The sequence below is a fragment of the Podarcis melisellensis genome, assembly GCF_964234715.1.
Source record: "Podarcis melisellensis genome assembly, chromosome: 2".
Lineage (NCBI taxonomy): Eukaryota > Metazoa > Chordata > Lepidosauria > Squamata > Lacertidae > Podarcis > Podarcis melisellensis.
The window spans coordinates 72,656,076-72,672,678 of NC_138529.1; the positions used below are offsets into that span (position 1 = coordinate 72,656,076).

The window sequence follows — 16,603 nt, forward strand, 5'->3', positions numbered from 1 at the left end:
TGGCTAGCATACTGCTTTGTTCTGTGCCAGTTTAGTGAGACCACATGGTTAAAAAATGAAGGTGAGCGACATGGTGGAGTTATAAAGAAAGACGGGTAATATCTGGTGAAGTTTCTGCTATTATCAACAGAGATGCAAAAAGCACGATGAAGGTAGCAAGGGAGTTGGGAACTTACATTAGTCACTGGCACCCCAAAAATCCGTTCCCTGTTGTTGTACAGTAAAGCCAATTGCTGGGAGTCCTTCAAATGCTTCTTAATTCTTCTAGCTTCATTGGCTATCTCATGTGCCCGGTTTATATCACTGTGCGCAGAAAACCCTGCAACAGCAATCTGTGAAAGAAAAGCAGTCATAGCAAGCAGGAAGATAGAGCCCATGATACATAACCATAGATTTGGGAGAGGTGGATAGTGTATTTTAAGATCCTTTAAATGGTCATAAATACTGGATAGAATCCTACTAATAGCAAGTCTCAGATGGCTATGAGTTTTTACCGTGTAAAGTGGAAACATTTCCCTCTCTCCTGGTCACATTGGAACTTGCTAGCTAAGGATGATAATGCACCCTGAGTAATGGACAATCACCCACAACAATGATCTCGTATGTCCCTAGGCTCCATGAGGAATGGACCCGGCTAACTCCATGTGTCAAGCTCTTATTGTAGTTCATCCCCAGCTACCCGCTGATGATAGTTGATACTTAAAGTGAGTGTAGAGGACAACTCTGGTGCCCATTATCAGTACCTGAAGACCATCCAGCCGTTCCAAGAAGTTGGTTTGATCCATGAGCTGAATTTTACGGAATCTTTCTTCATCTTCAATGTGCTGCTGCCTTATCAATTCAATCTGTGTGGTGATCTTCAGAGGCCAGCCGCTTGCAGCCCACCTGAAAACATAAAGAGAGTCGCACAAATGAACCATGTATCCAATCCTCTGAGATGATCAAAGCTGTAGCTCAGCAACATCTAGTGGGGCACAGGTGCCCCCAAAACCCTGCCTTGCATGTGTGTGCTGAGTCTTACAAATTGGGTGCCTGGGACGCACTATATTACAAATCTGTAATAAAATGCTGACACCCCATGGCAACTCTCAAATCCCTGTGAACACCTTGCACCCACACAGAAATACACAGCCTAACAATTTCATGCTGTGCAGCCCCCAAATTCACTGGCTTTTCATGAAAAATAAAACAAAATAAAGGCCTCCGGTTTGCTAAAAGCCTCAGAAACAAGAAGGTTGCTTCAATCCCTGGCCCAGAGGCTGGCACCATCACTGGTTCTGCATTTGAATAAGGTAGTTCAGTGGGCATCTTTTCTGGCGGCCTGAAGAGATTTGCTGAAGCCCTTTGATGTGCAAATAAAGCCCTGAGGCAGAAAATATGGTATCTGAAGCCAAAGGTCTTGCTCTGACTGCAGGGGAAATGCCTTGTGCTTACTTGTCATTGAAGTCATCTTGAGTCAAATTGTAAAGGAAATCCTCCATGACTTCGTATTCTTCCATGACCTTACTTATCAATTCCTATGCAATGGCAGAAAGAGAGAGAGAGAAGCCGATAAGCAGGGCTTTGCTTGCATGATCAAAATTTCATTCCATCTGTGTTATAATATTGTTGCACACAAAAATGCTGCCTATAAGTCAAATGTCTGGGTATGGTGGTTTTCGAGTATAGTGAAAGAGGGACAAGGAATACACTTCTACAGTTCTTCTTAGGTTACAACAACACAGAGGATCCAGCAAGCCTTAGGAGTCTTAAGAAGCACTGGGTGAATGTGTTTTCTGTACCTTATTGTTACATGAAAGAACTTTAATAAAAATTGTAACACAAAAAAAAGAAAAAAGCAGCAGCACTGGGTGGAATTCAACATCATGCTGTGGTGAACATCCCATCAGCAGAAGCTTTGCAGCTTACCTGATGGAACAACCCCTCTCCTCTCTTCCTGGGGGTTCTTCGACACCTGCTCCTGAGCAAATTTCAGGAGGGGGACCAGGGGAGGAGGGGAGCCCTCATGCAAGGCACATTAAGTGAATCTTGCTCACTGCTTCAGGCTTGAGAACAAACAAGATACCCAAAGCTTGAGAAATGCCACAGGCCATTGAAATAGTGTATTATAATTCCACTCTGGTTACATTAATATGATACCACCCTGGTATGGTTAAGAACCCTGGGCCTCCTACTTCTTTGAGTCACATTTCTCCATATATCTGGCTCCTGTGTTGGTGAACTAGCCTCCTTCTCAGGGGAGTCCCCTGTCTCCTCCTTGGTGGTGACGGTGTGCTCTGTTGCTTTCAAGAAGAGCTCCAGCTCTCTAATTCTTTGGAGCGTAGCTACACGTTCCTCCAGTTGCTGGACTTTGTCTTCTAAGAGGGCAATCAACATGCAATTGCTGCAGGTAAAGCTGCCTGCAACCTTTGGCAAGATGGCAAACATTGCGCAGGAACCGCAGGCGACTGCAGCTGTTCCCTCACCCTCCATCTTGAGAACGTGTCGTTGGGGGTGGCTACAGCGGTCCTCCATCATAAAAAGCTTGAAGACAGGACAAATAACTCCCCCCCAAAAAACCTAGGTCTCCCCCAACAAACGTTTGAGACTAGCTCCCATAAATCTAAAAGATGGATCAAACTGCGCGCGCCACTAGGCGCGCGCCGCTGCCCTGCAAGCTCTGATAAGCACATCCCACAGCTAATCACCTGCCTCAACAGAAACCCTGCCCCCTCTGACCTTTGCACAGGGAGAGCAGCTAATCAGCCACAAAGAAACACACACACAAGAAAACCCTTTTTGCTCCTTCTTCAGCTGCTGCCCTGCAAGCTCTGATGAAGTGTTTTTGTAACTACCAACTTGCATATGCATCTGCTAAGAGAATTTGATTTATTCAAAGCAGCCCACAATTACTGTTCTGGTCAGGATGCGGTACTGGATTAAAAGTTCAGTGATCTACCCATTATCTACTTCACTCCAATAGTTTGATGCCACACATGCAGCCACTTCTTACCTCCTGCACTTTCTGCTTCTCAGGAATTCCTTTCATCCACTCCCGCAGCTCAGCCAGCTCCTCAATGCTGTTTGGTTTTTCATAAATTTTCCGGCTGATGGCTTTGAAAGCTTCACAGATCTGCAGAAAGAAGTGATGACTCTCTGAATGATAATATTTAAACAAATAGTGAAATCATTTGATATAACTCAAAAGTAATTATAAGAATTCAACATTCCTTTAAAAACAACAACAACGAAATACGGAAGGACATTGGGCATACGGAAACAGAGAGATTCTGACCAGGACAACATCACACCATGTACTTTTCTTAACTAAATATTAGGCAGGGAGGAAACATGGGACGGAGGCAGACAAACACTCATTGGAATGTGTCCCTGAACTTCAGCTGTGCAGGTCTTCATCTAAAGTCATCAAGATGATTGTGATGATTGGGATGGCATTGGGGATTAATAAAATGAGAATGGTGTAGCAGATTAGAAGAATAAAGAATACTAAAAATAAGGTTTTTGCACATGAATATGTTTGGAAGCGGCAATAGGAGAAACATAAACCTTTCTACATGATGCTCTTCCTGCACTGACACATTTGTGCAGAAGCACTTGACTTAACTGGCTGTTAGATCTCACACTAGAACAATCCCCAGCAGTACATATATTTATATATACATGCTAAGAAGAGTTCAAAATTGCTGTTATGACTGCAATTCATTTCTTTTCCTTGTAACTTCATTGCAATTGTAAACTTCCAGAAACAGCTACAGAATTACTCCTCTGGATGAGTACCAATTATGAAACTCACATCTTCCACTTGCTCATGTAAATTCTTAGCCAATATATCCAGCATAGTGGTGGCCAACGCTTTGCATTTCTTGGAAAGGTTTTGCCGTACGCCTTCAACGCTGAGATGAAAGGGGCCAATCACCATGCTACCGGGCAAGCTGTTGTCCAGCAACTCCTTTTCTGCCATATGCTTGTTAACGATCTCTCTCACCTCTTGAGCAGGAGGGCACTGCTCCAGATATGGTCTAGAGAAATACAGAATTATTATTAAGGGAAGACTCAACAACACAGGTAAAGACGGGCATATTGCAAACTATGCCAGAATACAATTTCCCACCTACAGCAGGAACATATAATTTATAAACGGCAAATGTAACCAGTGAAAGGCTTCAAGGCCATTCAACAAATCTGCACTTGCAAAAGCCCTTGGAGATTAGAGGAAGGAAGCTGATTCTGTTGTGCTGCAAGATCCACAGTAGGAGGAAGTATTGCTTCTGATTACTAGTTGCTGGAAACTGCAGGAGGGCAGAGTGCTCTTGTGCTCAGGTCCTGCTTGTGGGGTTTCCCACAGGCATCTGTGTGGCCACTGTGAGAACAGGATGCTGGACTAGGAGGGCTATTGGCTTGATCCAGCAGGCTCCTCTTGTGGCCTTATGATTGCTCTGACTAAACACAAGGGGATGGTGGTGATGAAGAGGTCTTTGCTTCTAGCACTTAGGGATGAAGAAAGATCTAAACACCTTCAGGGTAGAATGGCAGTTTTTAAAAACCCAAGGTTTCTTAAGGCCAGATTTACCTACTATGTTCTTTTAGGTGTACACTTAAGATTTTGAAGTGCACAGTTAAAATGTAAGGTGTGAATACAAGAAACAGGAGCAGATGTTGCTTGTTGTTCCCTCTTACGTGTATGCTTGGAGGCACCTAGATTTGTTACCTTAGGTGTGTAAAAGCCCTAAGAAAAGAAAACAGGTAGCCAATGACCACACTGATGCTAAAACAACAATGTACAGTAATCTGTTTCACAGTGTATCTCACAGTACCATGGGCACAGTCCTAAATTTTCTTCCATGAACAGAACATCATCCTCCCAAATGGGGTTTTCCTACTTCCTTTCCTGAAAATCACTTATGGGAACTGGGAGACTTTTGGCAATCGTGTGTAATATGACATGGGGGCCTGCAGATAAAGGGCAAGTTGACCAAGTTCCCTCCTCCCACGTGCACAGATAAGTAACTTAGGGTCCAAGCCCATGTATTTGGGGGAACTTTGTCTTCAGAAAACATTTGCCACTGAAAGTGAAATCAATGCAGAAGGCAGTGCATTAATCTACCCATGCAACTATAGAAAACCTCTTATGCAAGTCCCTGCTCTTCCCTTTAAAAGCTACATACTTTAGGAGGCTGTTGATGTCACGGTTATTCAGTTCCAAGTACTTTTCATAATTCTTGGCATAAGCTTGGAGGGGAATCAGGGCTTTGCGGATACAGGTGATGATGGTTTTGCGCAGTTCGATCACAGGTGGCTCATACAGACCCACTGACTCCAGCAACGGTGTGCCACAGATGAACATGTTTTCAAGCACGTGCTGAACAAGGGACAAAAGAACAGCCATTCAGCACAAACTGCTTCTATTTTCTCCTTCAAGTCTGTTGTACAAAATTGAAATCCATCTACTGCTAGACAGTTAATGCTCCTCCTGCTCTTTGTATTGGATACCTCAGTAAAAACCAATGCCAACCCAAGGAACCGTAGCCTTAATCATAATACAGGTTACCATATATGTTTACCAGACTTTGTATAAACGAAAGCTTGCAGGGGTCTCAATTTAGAGACCCATCTTTAATGTATGGAGCCCCACTAGAATTTCTGGTCATACTACTTGTGGTTTGCTCCAAATGTTGCCTCACTTGCACTGCAGCTTATCTCTATGAGTTGCTCTTGGCTGAAAGCTGCCTACCCCAGCATTCAAGAGGTTAGGTATTTTGGATAATCTAGCCTTTAACATGGATTGTTGGCTTTCAAATGATACAACCATGTGCAACTTAGTGTGCTTCAGATTTTTATGAGATCATGCTCTGTGCCCTAAACAATACCTGCAGAGATCATTTCAAGGAGGCAGGAGACTCAATATGTAAGACATCGCTTGATGGGAAAAGGACCTCCCACCTTAGCCAAAACCAACAACAGCACATTTCAAAAACTGCAGACAAGCAATCTTTAGGTTATTGTGAAGCTCACTTTAATGATAGCTCTTGAATTATCTCGATTTTGTTATAAAAAGAAGCAAGCCTCTTTTTAAATTGAAGTGATAAGATAAATACACTAAACACATAATCACACATCTCGTACCCTGCCACTACTTCAATGTCGGTATTAACAGCTTCAGGATTTAAAATTGCAACATTATTGCCGGCACTTCTTATTTGAATCTGGCATGTTTTCCTCAATGCTAAAAGTGTTGGCTGAATCATTCTCCTGTTAGCAAAATCCTCCTCCTGCAGTATCATCCCTTGCACACCACCCTGTTAAAATCTTTGAGATTTTATGTGCCTGCCCATGAGTTGCTACATGAAATCTGCAGCACAAATCAAACTTCTTCTGACATTTCCCTAACCCAGAAGAGATCAGGATGTGAAATCAAAGAAAATCTTCTATTTCTTGCATCTCACTACACATTAAGTGGAGAATCACATTATCTTCTCCTACATGGAGAAAAGATAAGTAATTTTCAGCAGGGCTAGACTTTCTTTCCACAGGCTTTCGTTGTTGTTGTTTTTTGCAAATTACAGACACAATACCAAACCATGGTACTGGTTCTGAGAAAGGCTTGTCAATCTTCAATACCACACTCCAAAGCATTTGTATTGTGTTTCTCTCCATAATATTGTTATAATGTTCCTGCAATGCAGCCATAATACCCAGATATGACTGTTGACAACTCACAGCTTAGCCTTTTGGTGGAGCAATTCTTATGACCAGTAAGGCTACAATCTTATGCACACTTCCCTAGCAATAAGTCTAATAAACTCTATGGAACTTGCTGCTTCTGGGTACACATATAGGCAGGACTGCTCTGGAAAGTCAGCTTTGTAGTGTGCATCTCTAGTAGAAGCATCTATTTTCAGTAAGTGTATAACTTTTTACAAGATGGATACTATTATTAGGGTAAGAAGGCATTTCAAACTCTTCAAGGTAACTCACTTTCTCCAGTTGTGGTATGGTGTGGGTAGCCCAGATCCCTTTATCAAACAGAGAAACAACTGTTGTCTCAAAATTCTCCAGGGGTGTGCTGAAACGAACACCCGAAGTGTCCAGAGCCAGATCAATTATGAACAGAGGATTTTTCCGTGGCCTACAAAAGGAAGAATATGGAGATCTCTGAGATTGTTAGGAATGAATAGCTTCCAGAAACAATGCCTTTGCTAATTAAAAAAATAGATCAATTACTTCTCAGAAACATAGCCTAGCTCTGCTTGTGGATTTCCTGTGGAACCAGATGCCCTAATAGGTGATACGCAACCACATCTGTATAAACAGGGATAAGCATCAAATTTAGTGGAACAAAGGGAATCACTATGATCAAAAGGCATGTCAGTATCCTCATCATGCTTGCAAATATCCCTTCCTGGATTGGCAGAAAAAGTATAGAGGGGTTTCCAGACTCATATTCACTATCCCTCTGCAATAAGTTGGGATTCACACATATATAATATATATTAATACATATATATTAATCCAGTCTGCCTTAAAGACATATCAGAAATGAGGTAGAACATTTGCGGGGGGTGGGGGGGCTGTGCTCCACACTGTTCAACTTTTCTTATTCCAAACAGACACAGAAACTTATTTCATATTCTGGTAAACCAAAATGTGCACAGCTGCAATGTAACTAAATTGACTCTGGCCCTTTTGCCAGTAGCAGAAAAGGATTCTTCTTCCCGATCTTCTTTATGGTACTTGTTTAATATTTGAAGACTGTTGTGTTTTCATATTTTTCCATTCCTTAGTTCAGTGAGTTCTGCTTTCCTCAATACCATGCTTTCCAACCTTAATTATTTTTTAGGTTCACACTGAAGCTTTATTCAATTTGTTTTCAACTGTCTCAAAACACATACTCCAGACTGGGTAACATACTTCAGCTGAGGTCTACTGTTTCAACCCACTTCTCCAATCTGCCAAGAACAATGACTGACTTGAATTAAACTTGCTGGATGTTCGTAAGGTCTCTGTTAATATCTACTGTGCCATGCACCCCAAAAAGCATGTGTACAGACACCACATGTTTTGCAAAAATAGGTTAATACTTGTAAAAATATCCCCTTAATAAAGTGGTCTTTGCATTTCTGGGGCCTACATCCAGGAAGCATGAGCATGCAGCGGAAGTGAAAAGGTAAGGTCCAAAAGGTTTGTTGGCAGCATGCTGCCAGCGGCGGAGCATGTCTTCCCAGAGATGCTGTAGTTGTGATTCCTGCATTTCAGGGGGTTGGACTAGATGACCCTCAGGGTCCCTTCCAACTCTACAATCTATGATTCTATAACTCTGGCCCCAAGACCATGCTAAACAGACACAGTAAGCTCTTCTAATAAAGCCAATGAATACCAAAGCTATGGTGACTTCACTTTGTAACCTAAAGACTTTTTGTGATGCCTTTCAGAAGCCAGCAATAACCCCTTAACATGAGAAGTATCAGTGCCCAGCAATGTCCCAGGGGATGCTGAAGCATGCCAAAGGAGGAGCCATGACTGCAGTGTGGTTTTGCACAGTGATACCAATTCATCAAGAGAAAATTCAGAGAAAAATAACCCTCCCGTTATATGAGAGCACACTGATCAATGCTCTTTTCCTTTTCCACAAAAATAAAACATCTCTCCATTTCTCTCCTTACTTGTATGGGCTGTTTACAAGGTCATCTCCCCACACCATATCTTCAGGGCAATTCAGGACACTGTGGCAGGAATCCAAGAAGAGCTGGGTGAAGTTTACCAGTGAATCCTGGATCAGATAACGTACAGAGTCCTGCAACATAAACTTGATGAGCTCCATCAGCTGATGAAGCTTGGACATCCGGTATACTTCCCACTTAGTCTCATACAAGTTGTACCAGCCTTTGCCTATGTCCCTCAAACTGCTTCTCACGGCTATCTTTAGAGTATTGATCCAAGTATCCTTAAGGAACATTGAAACCTAGATAAAAATAAAACAAAGAATGTCAACTACAGTGCCAAGTGACACATCTGCTACATTTTTGGGAAAGCTGTTTGCCAGTGTGGTGTAATGGTTAAGAGCAGTAGACTCTTAATCTGGGGAACCGGGTTCGTGTCTCCGCTCCTCTACATGCAGCTGCTGGGTGACCTTGGGCCAGTCACACTTCTCTGAAGTCTCTCAGCCCCACTCACCTCACAGAGTGTTTGTTGTGGGGGAGGAAGGGAAAGGAGAATGTTAGCCGCTTTGAGACTCCTTCGGGTAGTGATAAAGCGGGATATCAAATCCAAACTCCTCCTCTTCTTCGTTCTCTATGCATTTTGACACCTCTTAAGATACTGCAACCAAATTTTGCATGATTTGTTCTGAAAATCATGGAACAGGCTTTTTTCTGGGTTGGGATACAACTAGATGTCATTTTTAAGCAAAATGGTGGACTGCAACTTTCAAAATTGCACTGATTTTAACCACTGGTTTTAAAACAATACTACTTTTTTGTTTTCTTAGAACTCTCAAACAACAGTGGGTACTTTCCACTAATTACATAGAACACCATTTGGTAAGCAGGGAGATTTCAGGGGTAGCCAGTGTGGTGCCTTTGGGATGTTGCTGGACTACAGCTCCCACCAGTGCCAGCCAGTGTGGCCAAATGGCTAGGGTTATAAGAGTTGTAGTTCAACAATATTTGGAGGGCACCATGTCAGTTACCTCTGGCCTGCTTCAGTAACATTATGAGAATGGTAACAACCATTCTGATAGCAATCTAATATGAAACACATCATGCCTCATAAATTGATTTCAGATTAACAAGTTATTTTTTTAATGGGAATATAACATTTAAGATTAAAAACACACCAGCATAAGACCTTGGTTTTACCAAAACATGACCAGTGCAATTCTTCCATTTATTGTCCTTTTTTAAAAGAAACCCCATGCAAAGCTGATGATGTATTTCAAGGTGGAATGGAGAAAAATAGAGCACACTGTATTTTACGGTGAGACAAAGAAAAATAGAATCTTGTCCATTTCTTCATGCGGAGTAGCTTTAAAGATCATATAAAGATAGAACCACTGTGTAAGAAAGGACTTTGAAGGTTATCTAGACAAACACAGACACAAGGTATAGGATGACAGATGGATGTTGAGATGTCTAGGCTCTTCTCAAATACCTCCAGTGAAGGAGACCCCACCTACCACCTAAAGAATCTGCTCTACTGTCTGCTTGTACTCTGAATGCTTAGTCAAACGCTGCTTCCCTGGCATCCTTCCCCAAGTCCTTCCGTTCTTATTCCCAGGGGAAATCACCATGCACATTTCTTCCTGCCTAATTTCCAAATTGTTTTCTAAGGTGAGTTACAGATTAAAGGAAGTTGGGGTTCTTGGAAACTGTATTGTGCAAGCAATTGGGTTGGATCCTGACCAAAGTTACTACTTTAAGGACAGTAACACCTATGGAACCCAGGAATGAGAACAGAAAACAGTGTTTGGGAAACTGTGTTGCCTTTTAAAATGCCTGGCTTATCCTCAAGGAGTTTCTAATCCTTCTCACTCCAAAGCAGACTGCATTTAAGAAGTCTGCGGTTAAGCGCTATACTCAACCATGAGCTCTAACTGCAGAATGATGGCTGTTTGCCCCACGATTGTTTATTTACAAGAGGGAACTGCAACCATCAGTGGACTCTTAAAGGATGTTTCCCCACTTATGGTTTCTCCCCTAAAATATTATTTTTCACCTCGACAAATTGCTGATATGCTTTCTTGTGTGTGGATGGTACCATTTTGACCACATAAGGCCTAACACTAATAGAATTATTACTACTATTAATATGTGTGATTACACTTTTATCCTAGCATCTTCCATGGAGCTCATCTACATGTTTTTTCTCTGCAAATTTTGCCCTTACAGCCACCCTGTCAGTTAGATTAGGCTGAGAGAGAAGGACCAGTCCCAATATCATCCAGCAAGATTCTTGGCTGAGAGGAACTATGAACCCAGGTTTCCTCAGGCCTAGTCTGACAATCCAACCATTACATTACAATAGCATACACTCTTTCTCTCTCTCTCTCTCTCTCTCTCTCTCTCTCTCTCTCTCTCTCACACACACACACACACACACACACACACACACTATAGCCACTTACACTTTGCATAGCCACATCTCTGCAAAGAGTATTTCCCTGCTGCTATACCTGTGAAAAGGTCTGTTTCTGGATCTGCTCAAACTCCTCTAGTCGGCCGTACTTAGTCAGGGTTGAATGGAACAGTGACATAGCTGCAGTTTTATTGCACTCATCCCGGACCTGGCACAAAGCCATGATGACTTCTGGCCGTGTCAGGAGGGAGATGAAGCTAAAAGTTTCTTTTTGCTCATTAAATGGGTACTCAGGAACATCAATGCGACCTGGGGACACAAAAAGAGATGTTATTTCTGTAGGAACAGTAGTCATGTAGCTGTTCTTGTTAAGCATATGTAAGAATCATAAATGCTGAAAAATGCATTTTATTTACTTACAGAGCAACCTCCACCTCCACCCTTGCATCAGAGTGTGTATGTGTGCATATGTGTGAACTGAGCAAAGCTTCTCCTTCCAAAGGTTCCAAAATGGGTATTCTAGAGGCAGTAAGGGACTGATCCAGCCCAGGATTAGTTAGATCCTAAGTCAGTCCCACTGTTGGTGCCCCATTGTTGCACCAGCTCCAGGCTGGCACAGTGGCTGTCCGGCACCCCCTTCCTTTAAAGCAAGGACCACCCCATCGTTGCTCCTCCACCTCACCACACCTCCCCCCTGTACCTTTCCTGCCTCACCACTTCTCTTCAAACAGTGATTAAAAAAGAAGATTCCTGAGTCGTTCCTTGAGCATGAAGCCTCCAGGCACACAAGGCCCAAGGGCAGTGCCAGAATCACAGGCCATCCCTACTGTAATTTCTAGGTGCAAGCAAGATGACCACATCTCTGTCTTCAGGGGGGAAAACTAGATCTGTATAAATTATGAAAATTAAACAAATTTGTACATTCCCACTCATTTTGCTTGGAAATGGACAAGGAGTTATGGTCAAGCATTGAAGCCAATCCTCCTGACCCATGGAAATCTTAATTCTCCCTCCTCCTCCCCCCCCACTTGCTCACAAGCTTTCAAATATAACTTTGTAGTTCTAACGGCCAAAAACTCACTTTCTCAAAGCAATGAGATTCTCAGAATGCTATATATTTTCACAGAATTGCAGAATACACATACTCTTGCTTATTGATCACTGTTCCTTGCTCCAGAAGGGTTTGAGGCAAAGGAGTGGCAGCCATCTTGCATGGCATTGCCTCAAACCTTGGCTAGTCTAGCTCTGTCCCTCAAAGGATCCATGACAGCAGCTTGTTTGTATCTGAATGGCTGACACTTGCTCTCATCACTATCATTCAACTTCTTTTACCCAGAAAGCTTGGGATGCAAATATATATAAATAGTTTGTATTGTCAGACTTTGTCAGAAAGGAACACCCTGGCACTGATTTATTTTCAATATCTATATATTACCCAATAACAAAACTTATTTAAGCAGCTTATAAGTAAAATAATTACGACTATAAAATATAATAACATATTATGGGATTGGTACATCTCCCTTTGCAACATTTCAATCATAGTCTAAAGTTAATTGCAAGAAAGAGAGTAATTTCCCCCCGGGATGATTTTACACTCTGCTGCTGTCTTTTTCTACTGTGTCACCTACCCTTCTGTGGCACCTTCTCTTCCTCTTTCTCAGGCAGAGTGACATAATAGAACGTCTGAGGCTTGGAAGTGACAATTCTGTCAAAGTTAATCTTGTTCATGGTTCGCTCAAAGTCTAGGGACACTTCTTTCCCCAGGAGCTGCAGCCGCTCTAAAATGCTAAGCATAATTAAAAAACTAATTAACAGAATGAACAACGACCTCTCACAATGTTGCGTCTGCATCACTCATATATCTCTATAGTCCCATCTTCACGCCTCCTGTGTTTGCATGTGCTTTGTTTCTTCATTAAAAGTGCTTGCGGCACATTAAAGGAGCTTCATAGTAGACCTGGAATGGGACAGCAGGTGATTCTGAAGGATCAAGGGGCAGTGGGGCAAGTTGTGTGACACCTAGGACTGTATTACATCTGACTAAAGGGAGACATTTAGAAGCAATATTTCCACTCTTCTTTCTTTCTTGCTCCCCTCCTGACCCATTGTAATTGGCAGTGTGGCGATAACTGTTCCATTTGCATGGAGAAGGCAAAGCAAAAAACAATGAGAAGCAACACCAGCAGAAGCCAGCAAAGGCCCTGTCCCGGAAGGGTAGACTGGCAAACACAAGGCCATGCGTCCCGTGGATAAGGTAGTCAGATGATAAGGAAGAACAGTCTAATGCAGTGCCTCAAGGCTCTATTGCTGGGGCAAAGCTGAATAGCAAGTTTCAATAGCCTTATAACCCCAAGAGTCATCTCCTCAGCTTTTAGTCTTTACATGATTTTCCCCAATGGTAAATTATCATATGCCCAATGGAGATATTAGTTTGTACAGGGCCAGCTCTCTAGTTATTATTATTACTATTATTACAATTTCATATTATTGTCTGTAACTTCTGGAACCAGGATATATTTTCTGGTCTTGGGGCTATTCACAGATAGTCTTTAGCCTTCTTCAAAAACTAATTTTATTGCATTTCACACATATGTATCTGACTGAGGAAAAAGCTTTCACAGTTCAGTGAGATGAACTGATATATCAATGATACCACTGGCTGATGACTCATCTAGCTCAAAGCGTCTCAAATCTTCCAAGCCATGGAGTCTGTAGCAGTGCTACAGACTTGACGGCAACCTTGTCAGAATTATTTTGTTTTTTACTAGAACCTCTACCAACCAAAGTCACACGCAAAAGAAATGCAGACGGTATTAAATAAATGGGCACCTCTGAGCACATCCTGAGCCTAGGAATTTGTTTTCCATACCAGAAAGGAACTTAGTTCCTAGGCCTTTCTCACAGAAGTCCATTCCTGGTTAGCTTTTTTTCAATTCAGCATCCTAACTTAGGCAGGAGGAAATAGATTGTCATTGCTATCGTGAAACAATTGGAAATCAGCCATCCTTGCAGTGATCTCCTCCTAGTGGTGCAGCAATAAAACTGCTAGCATATTTGCAATGCTAAGCAGGGTCCGGTAAGGTTTCAAATTGGATGGCCGTCTAGATGTTGAAATTCCTGCATTACAGGGAATTGGACCAGATGGCCCTCAAGGTCCCTTCCAACTCTATGATTCTATGATCTACCATGTACCCACTCAGACCCTGTGCCATGCTCACCTGATTTCCAGTTGAAATATCTCCCACACTCCCTTTCACTTACCATTATCTAATCTTTGAAGATGCACAAGCAGTTGTTAAGAAAGGGAAGAGCAGCACCTGATCAGGAAGAAGCTCTCAATGAATCACACAAAGGGGCTCTAATAACCACACTAAAAAGACCTCCCTATTTCACCAGCTAGTTTCTGGAAGAGCTGCAACTTAATATCTCAAATACCACTAGTTAGATCAGTGCTCCTTAAAGTCTTCAAACACTTACATCTATGGTGGTTTTACTGAATGGTTCCACAACACAGCACAGCCTGGTGTAATTGCATCTGAATTGCATCAAATTAATTGCAGGTGTCTGCCCTGCTTGTGTTTACTGGTTTCCTCCTTAGTTTTTTATGTCTGCCTCTGAAAAGCATAATTCCCAGGGTGTGCAGAAACAGAGGAAGTAGGAAAGAAAGAACAGGGAATGTGATGAGAAGAAAAGGGTGAGAGGGAATGATAATGATGGAGTTATCCTGCCACCCAGGTGGCTAGGCCTCCCTTGTCATAAACAAGGTGTTAAAACCACAAACATGTTTTCAGTATGAAGGACTGTTGCAATACTTACATACTCCCTTTCCTCAGACGTGAAGTTTCCATTGCCATCTGCTTCATCCGCTGCAAACTCTTTTCTTCAATGGTTTGCATTCCATCCAGAGGCATGCAGTCAACATACAGGTTATACAACAATAGTGCCTGTGTTTTCTTCCTCAAGTCATTGGCAGAAATCACTCGCTCGGCAAGAACCCGGGGGTCCTCAGCCAGAAAAAGCAAACGGACACGGGGCACCCAATACTGACAAGGCATTAGTGGGGCTCTCCCTGGGGAGAAATTAGAAAAGAATGTGAACACACTGGGGCCATAAAAATAGACTGCAGAAACCAGGTGCCAAAATTATCTAATGAGTCTATGACCAAGCTAGTGTCAAGCTAAGAGTTTCGTGGCAGAAAAGAGAATGATGAGTAATAGAATCCAAATGGAGACTCAGAAGAATACTCGTCAGAAATGTCACTGTATCCAACTAGATGAGACAGGAGGGATATGTGTGACTGTATCTTCCACTGTATTTTCAAAAGTTAAAGGCAGATGGGAGGGTGGGGAGAGGGAATCATTTCCTTCACACTGTTTTCCTAATCTAAACTGCCCTCTCCCCCACCAACTGCAGTTAATAATGTGGAGGAAAACATGTGATCATCATAAAGAGTGGCTGTGGTGGGGCTGGGAGCTGAAATTTAGATCATAAATGTAGCATAAGGGAAGGTGCTATGTCTCCTCCTCCCAGTACCAGAATCCCAATCTGATTGCTCAGTTATTCCTCACCCCCAAAGGTGACCACTGGCTTTTTTAAAGTGGGAGATATGATCACGGGTCCCCTGTTGTCTCATCTAATTGTGACCCTCCAAAAGTAGGCCATACCAAATTCTGTGGGACTTATTTCCAAGGAAACATGCACATGATCAGGTTCTAAGTGATGGAGTGATGAGAATGGAGGTCCTTTTACAAATAATCCTGAATTTGTCCACATAATGCCAAGGTTGCAGGTTCAGTCCCCATATTGGACAGCTGCATATTGCTGCATTGCAGCAGGTTGGACTAGATGATCCTCAGGGTCCCTTCCAACTCTAGAATTCTATGATCCACCTCTATGAATCCTCAAAGGATTGTCAGGAAAAAGAAAATATTCCATGGTTGCTTATTAAAGAGGCAGATAGATGCATCACAATCCAAGACATCCGTGAATCAAAGGGAGCTAATTGGGTATAGAGAGGCTCTTGATTTTAACTTCTTCCCTGTAATCCAATAAAAAATAAATCAATGCCCACCTTCTTCAGTCATTCCTCCGTTAAGTACACATTTCCCTTGTGCATCCCGGACTAGGCCCAGGCTGTTTGTCTTATGAACCAAGTAAAATTTTGTCTCTTCATCATAATCCAGAACACCAACATCTATCCACTTATAGATCAGTTTGCGACTTTTGGGATCCTCTGAGATATGAATGACAAACAGGGAATCACATTTTCACAATTGTCTTGGTTAAAATAGGCAGAACTACAGAGAGTCCTCTTCACAGTCTTACAAGCCTCATGATCCTGCTTTGTGTTCTGGGCTCCATATTTTGTATCTCCTTTTAATTTTTAATGGCACCCCAACACGTATTAGTATCTTAGTAGGTAAAAATAGTAATAATTTGTTATATTAATAGCTTATTATTTATATCCCACCCTTCTGGTTGTGTTTCCCCAGCCACTCTGTGCGGCTTCCAACAGAAGGTTTAAAATACA

General features: G+C 42.3%; 1 protein-coding gene across 4 annotated transcripts in view; it reads right to left on the reverse strand.

The window, feature by feature from the left end:
- DNAH1 (dynein axonemal heavy chain 1) overlaps positions 1–16,603 on the reverse strand; it is a 118,660-nt gene that overhangs the window by 83,323 nt on the left and 18,734 nt on the right. For 3 of the 4 annotated variants that reach the window (XM_081900180.1, XM_081900181.1, XM_081900182.1), the window contains exons 7-18: positions 16,145–16,306; positions 14,890–15,142; positions 12,702–12,859; positions 11,168–11,379; positions 8,661–8,959; positions 6,976–7,126; positions 5,166–5,359; positions 3,794–4,019; positions 2,993–3,112; positions 1,435–1,517; positions 744–885; positions 177–332 (exon numbers count right to left, since the gene is read on the reverse strand). In XM_081900180.1, coding sequence (XP_081756306.1) covers positions 177–332; positions 744–885; positions 1,435–1,517; positions 2,993–3,112; positions 3,794–4,019; positions 5,166–5,359; positions 6,976–7,126; positions 8,661–8,959; positions 11,168–11,379; positions 12,702–12,859; positions 14,890–15,142; positions 16,145–16,306 — 2,156 coding nt within the window. Of the gene's footprint in view, positions 1–176; positions 333–743; positions 886–1,434; positions 1,518–2,992; positions 3,113–3,793; positions 4,020–5,165; positions 5,360–6,975; positions 7,127–8,660; positions 8,960–11,167; positions 11,380–12,701; positions 12,860–14,889; positions 15,143–16,144; positions 16,307–16,603 lie in introns of those variants that run through there. The other variant, XM_081900183.1, reaches the window with a different exon arrangement.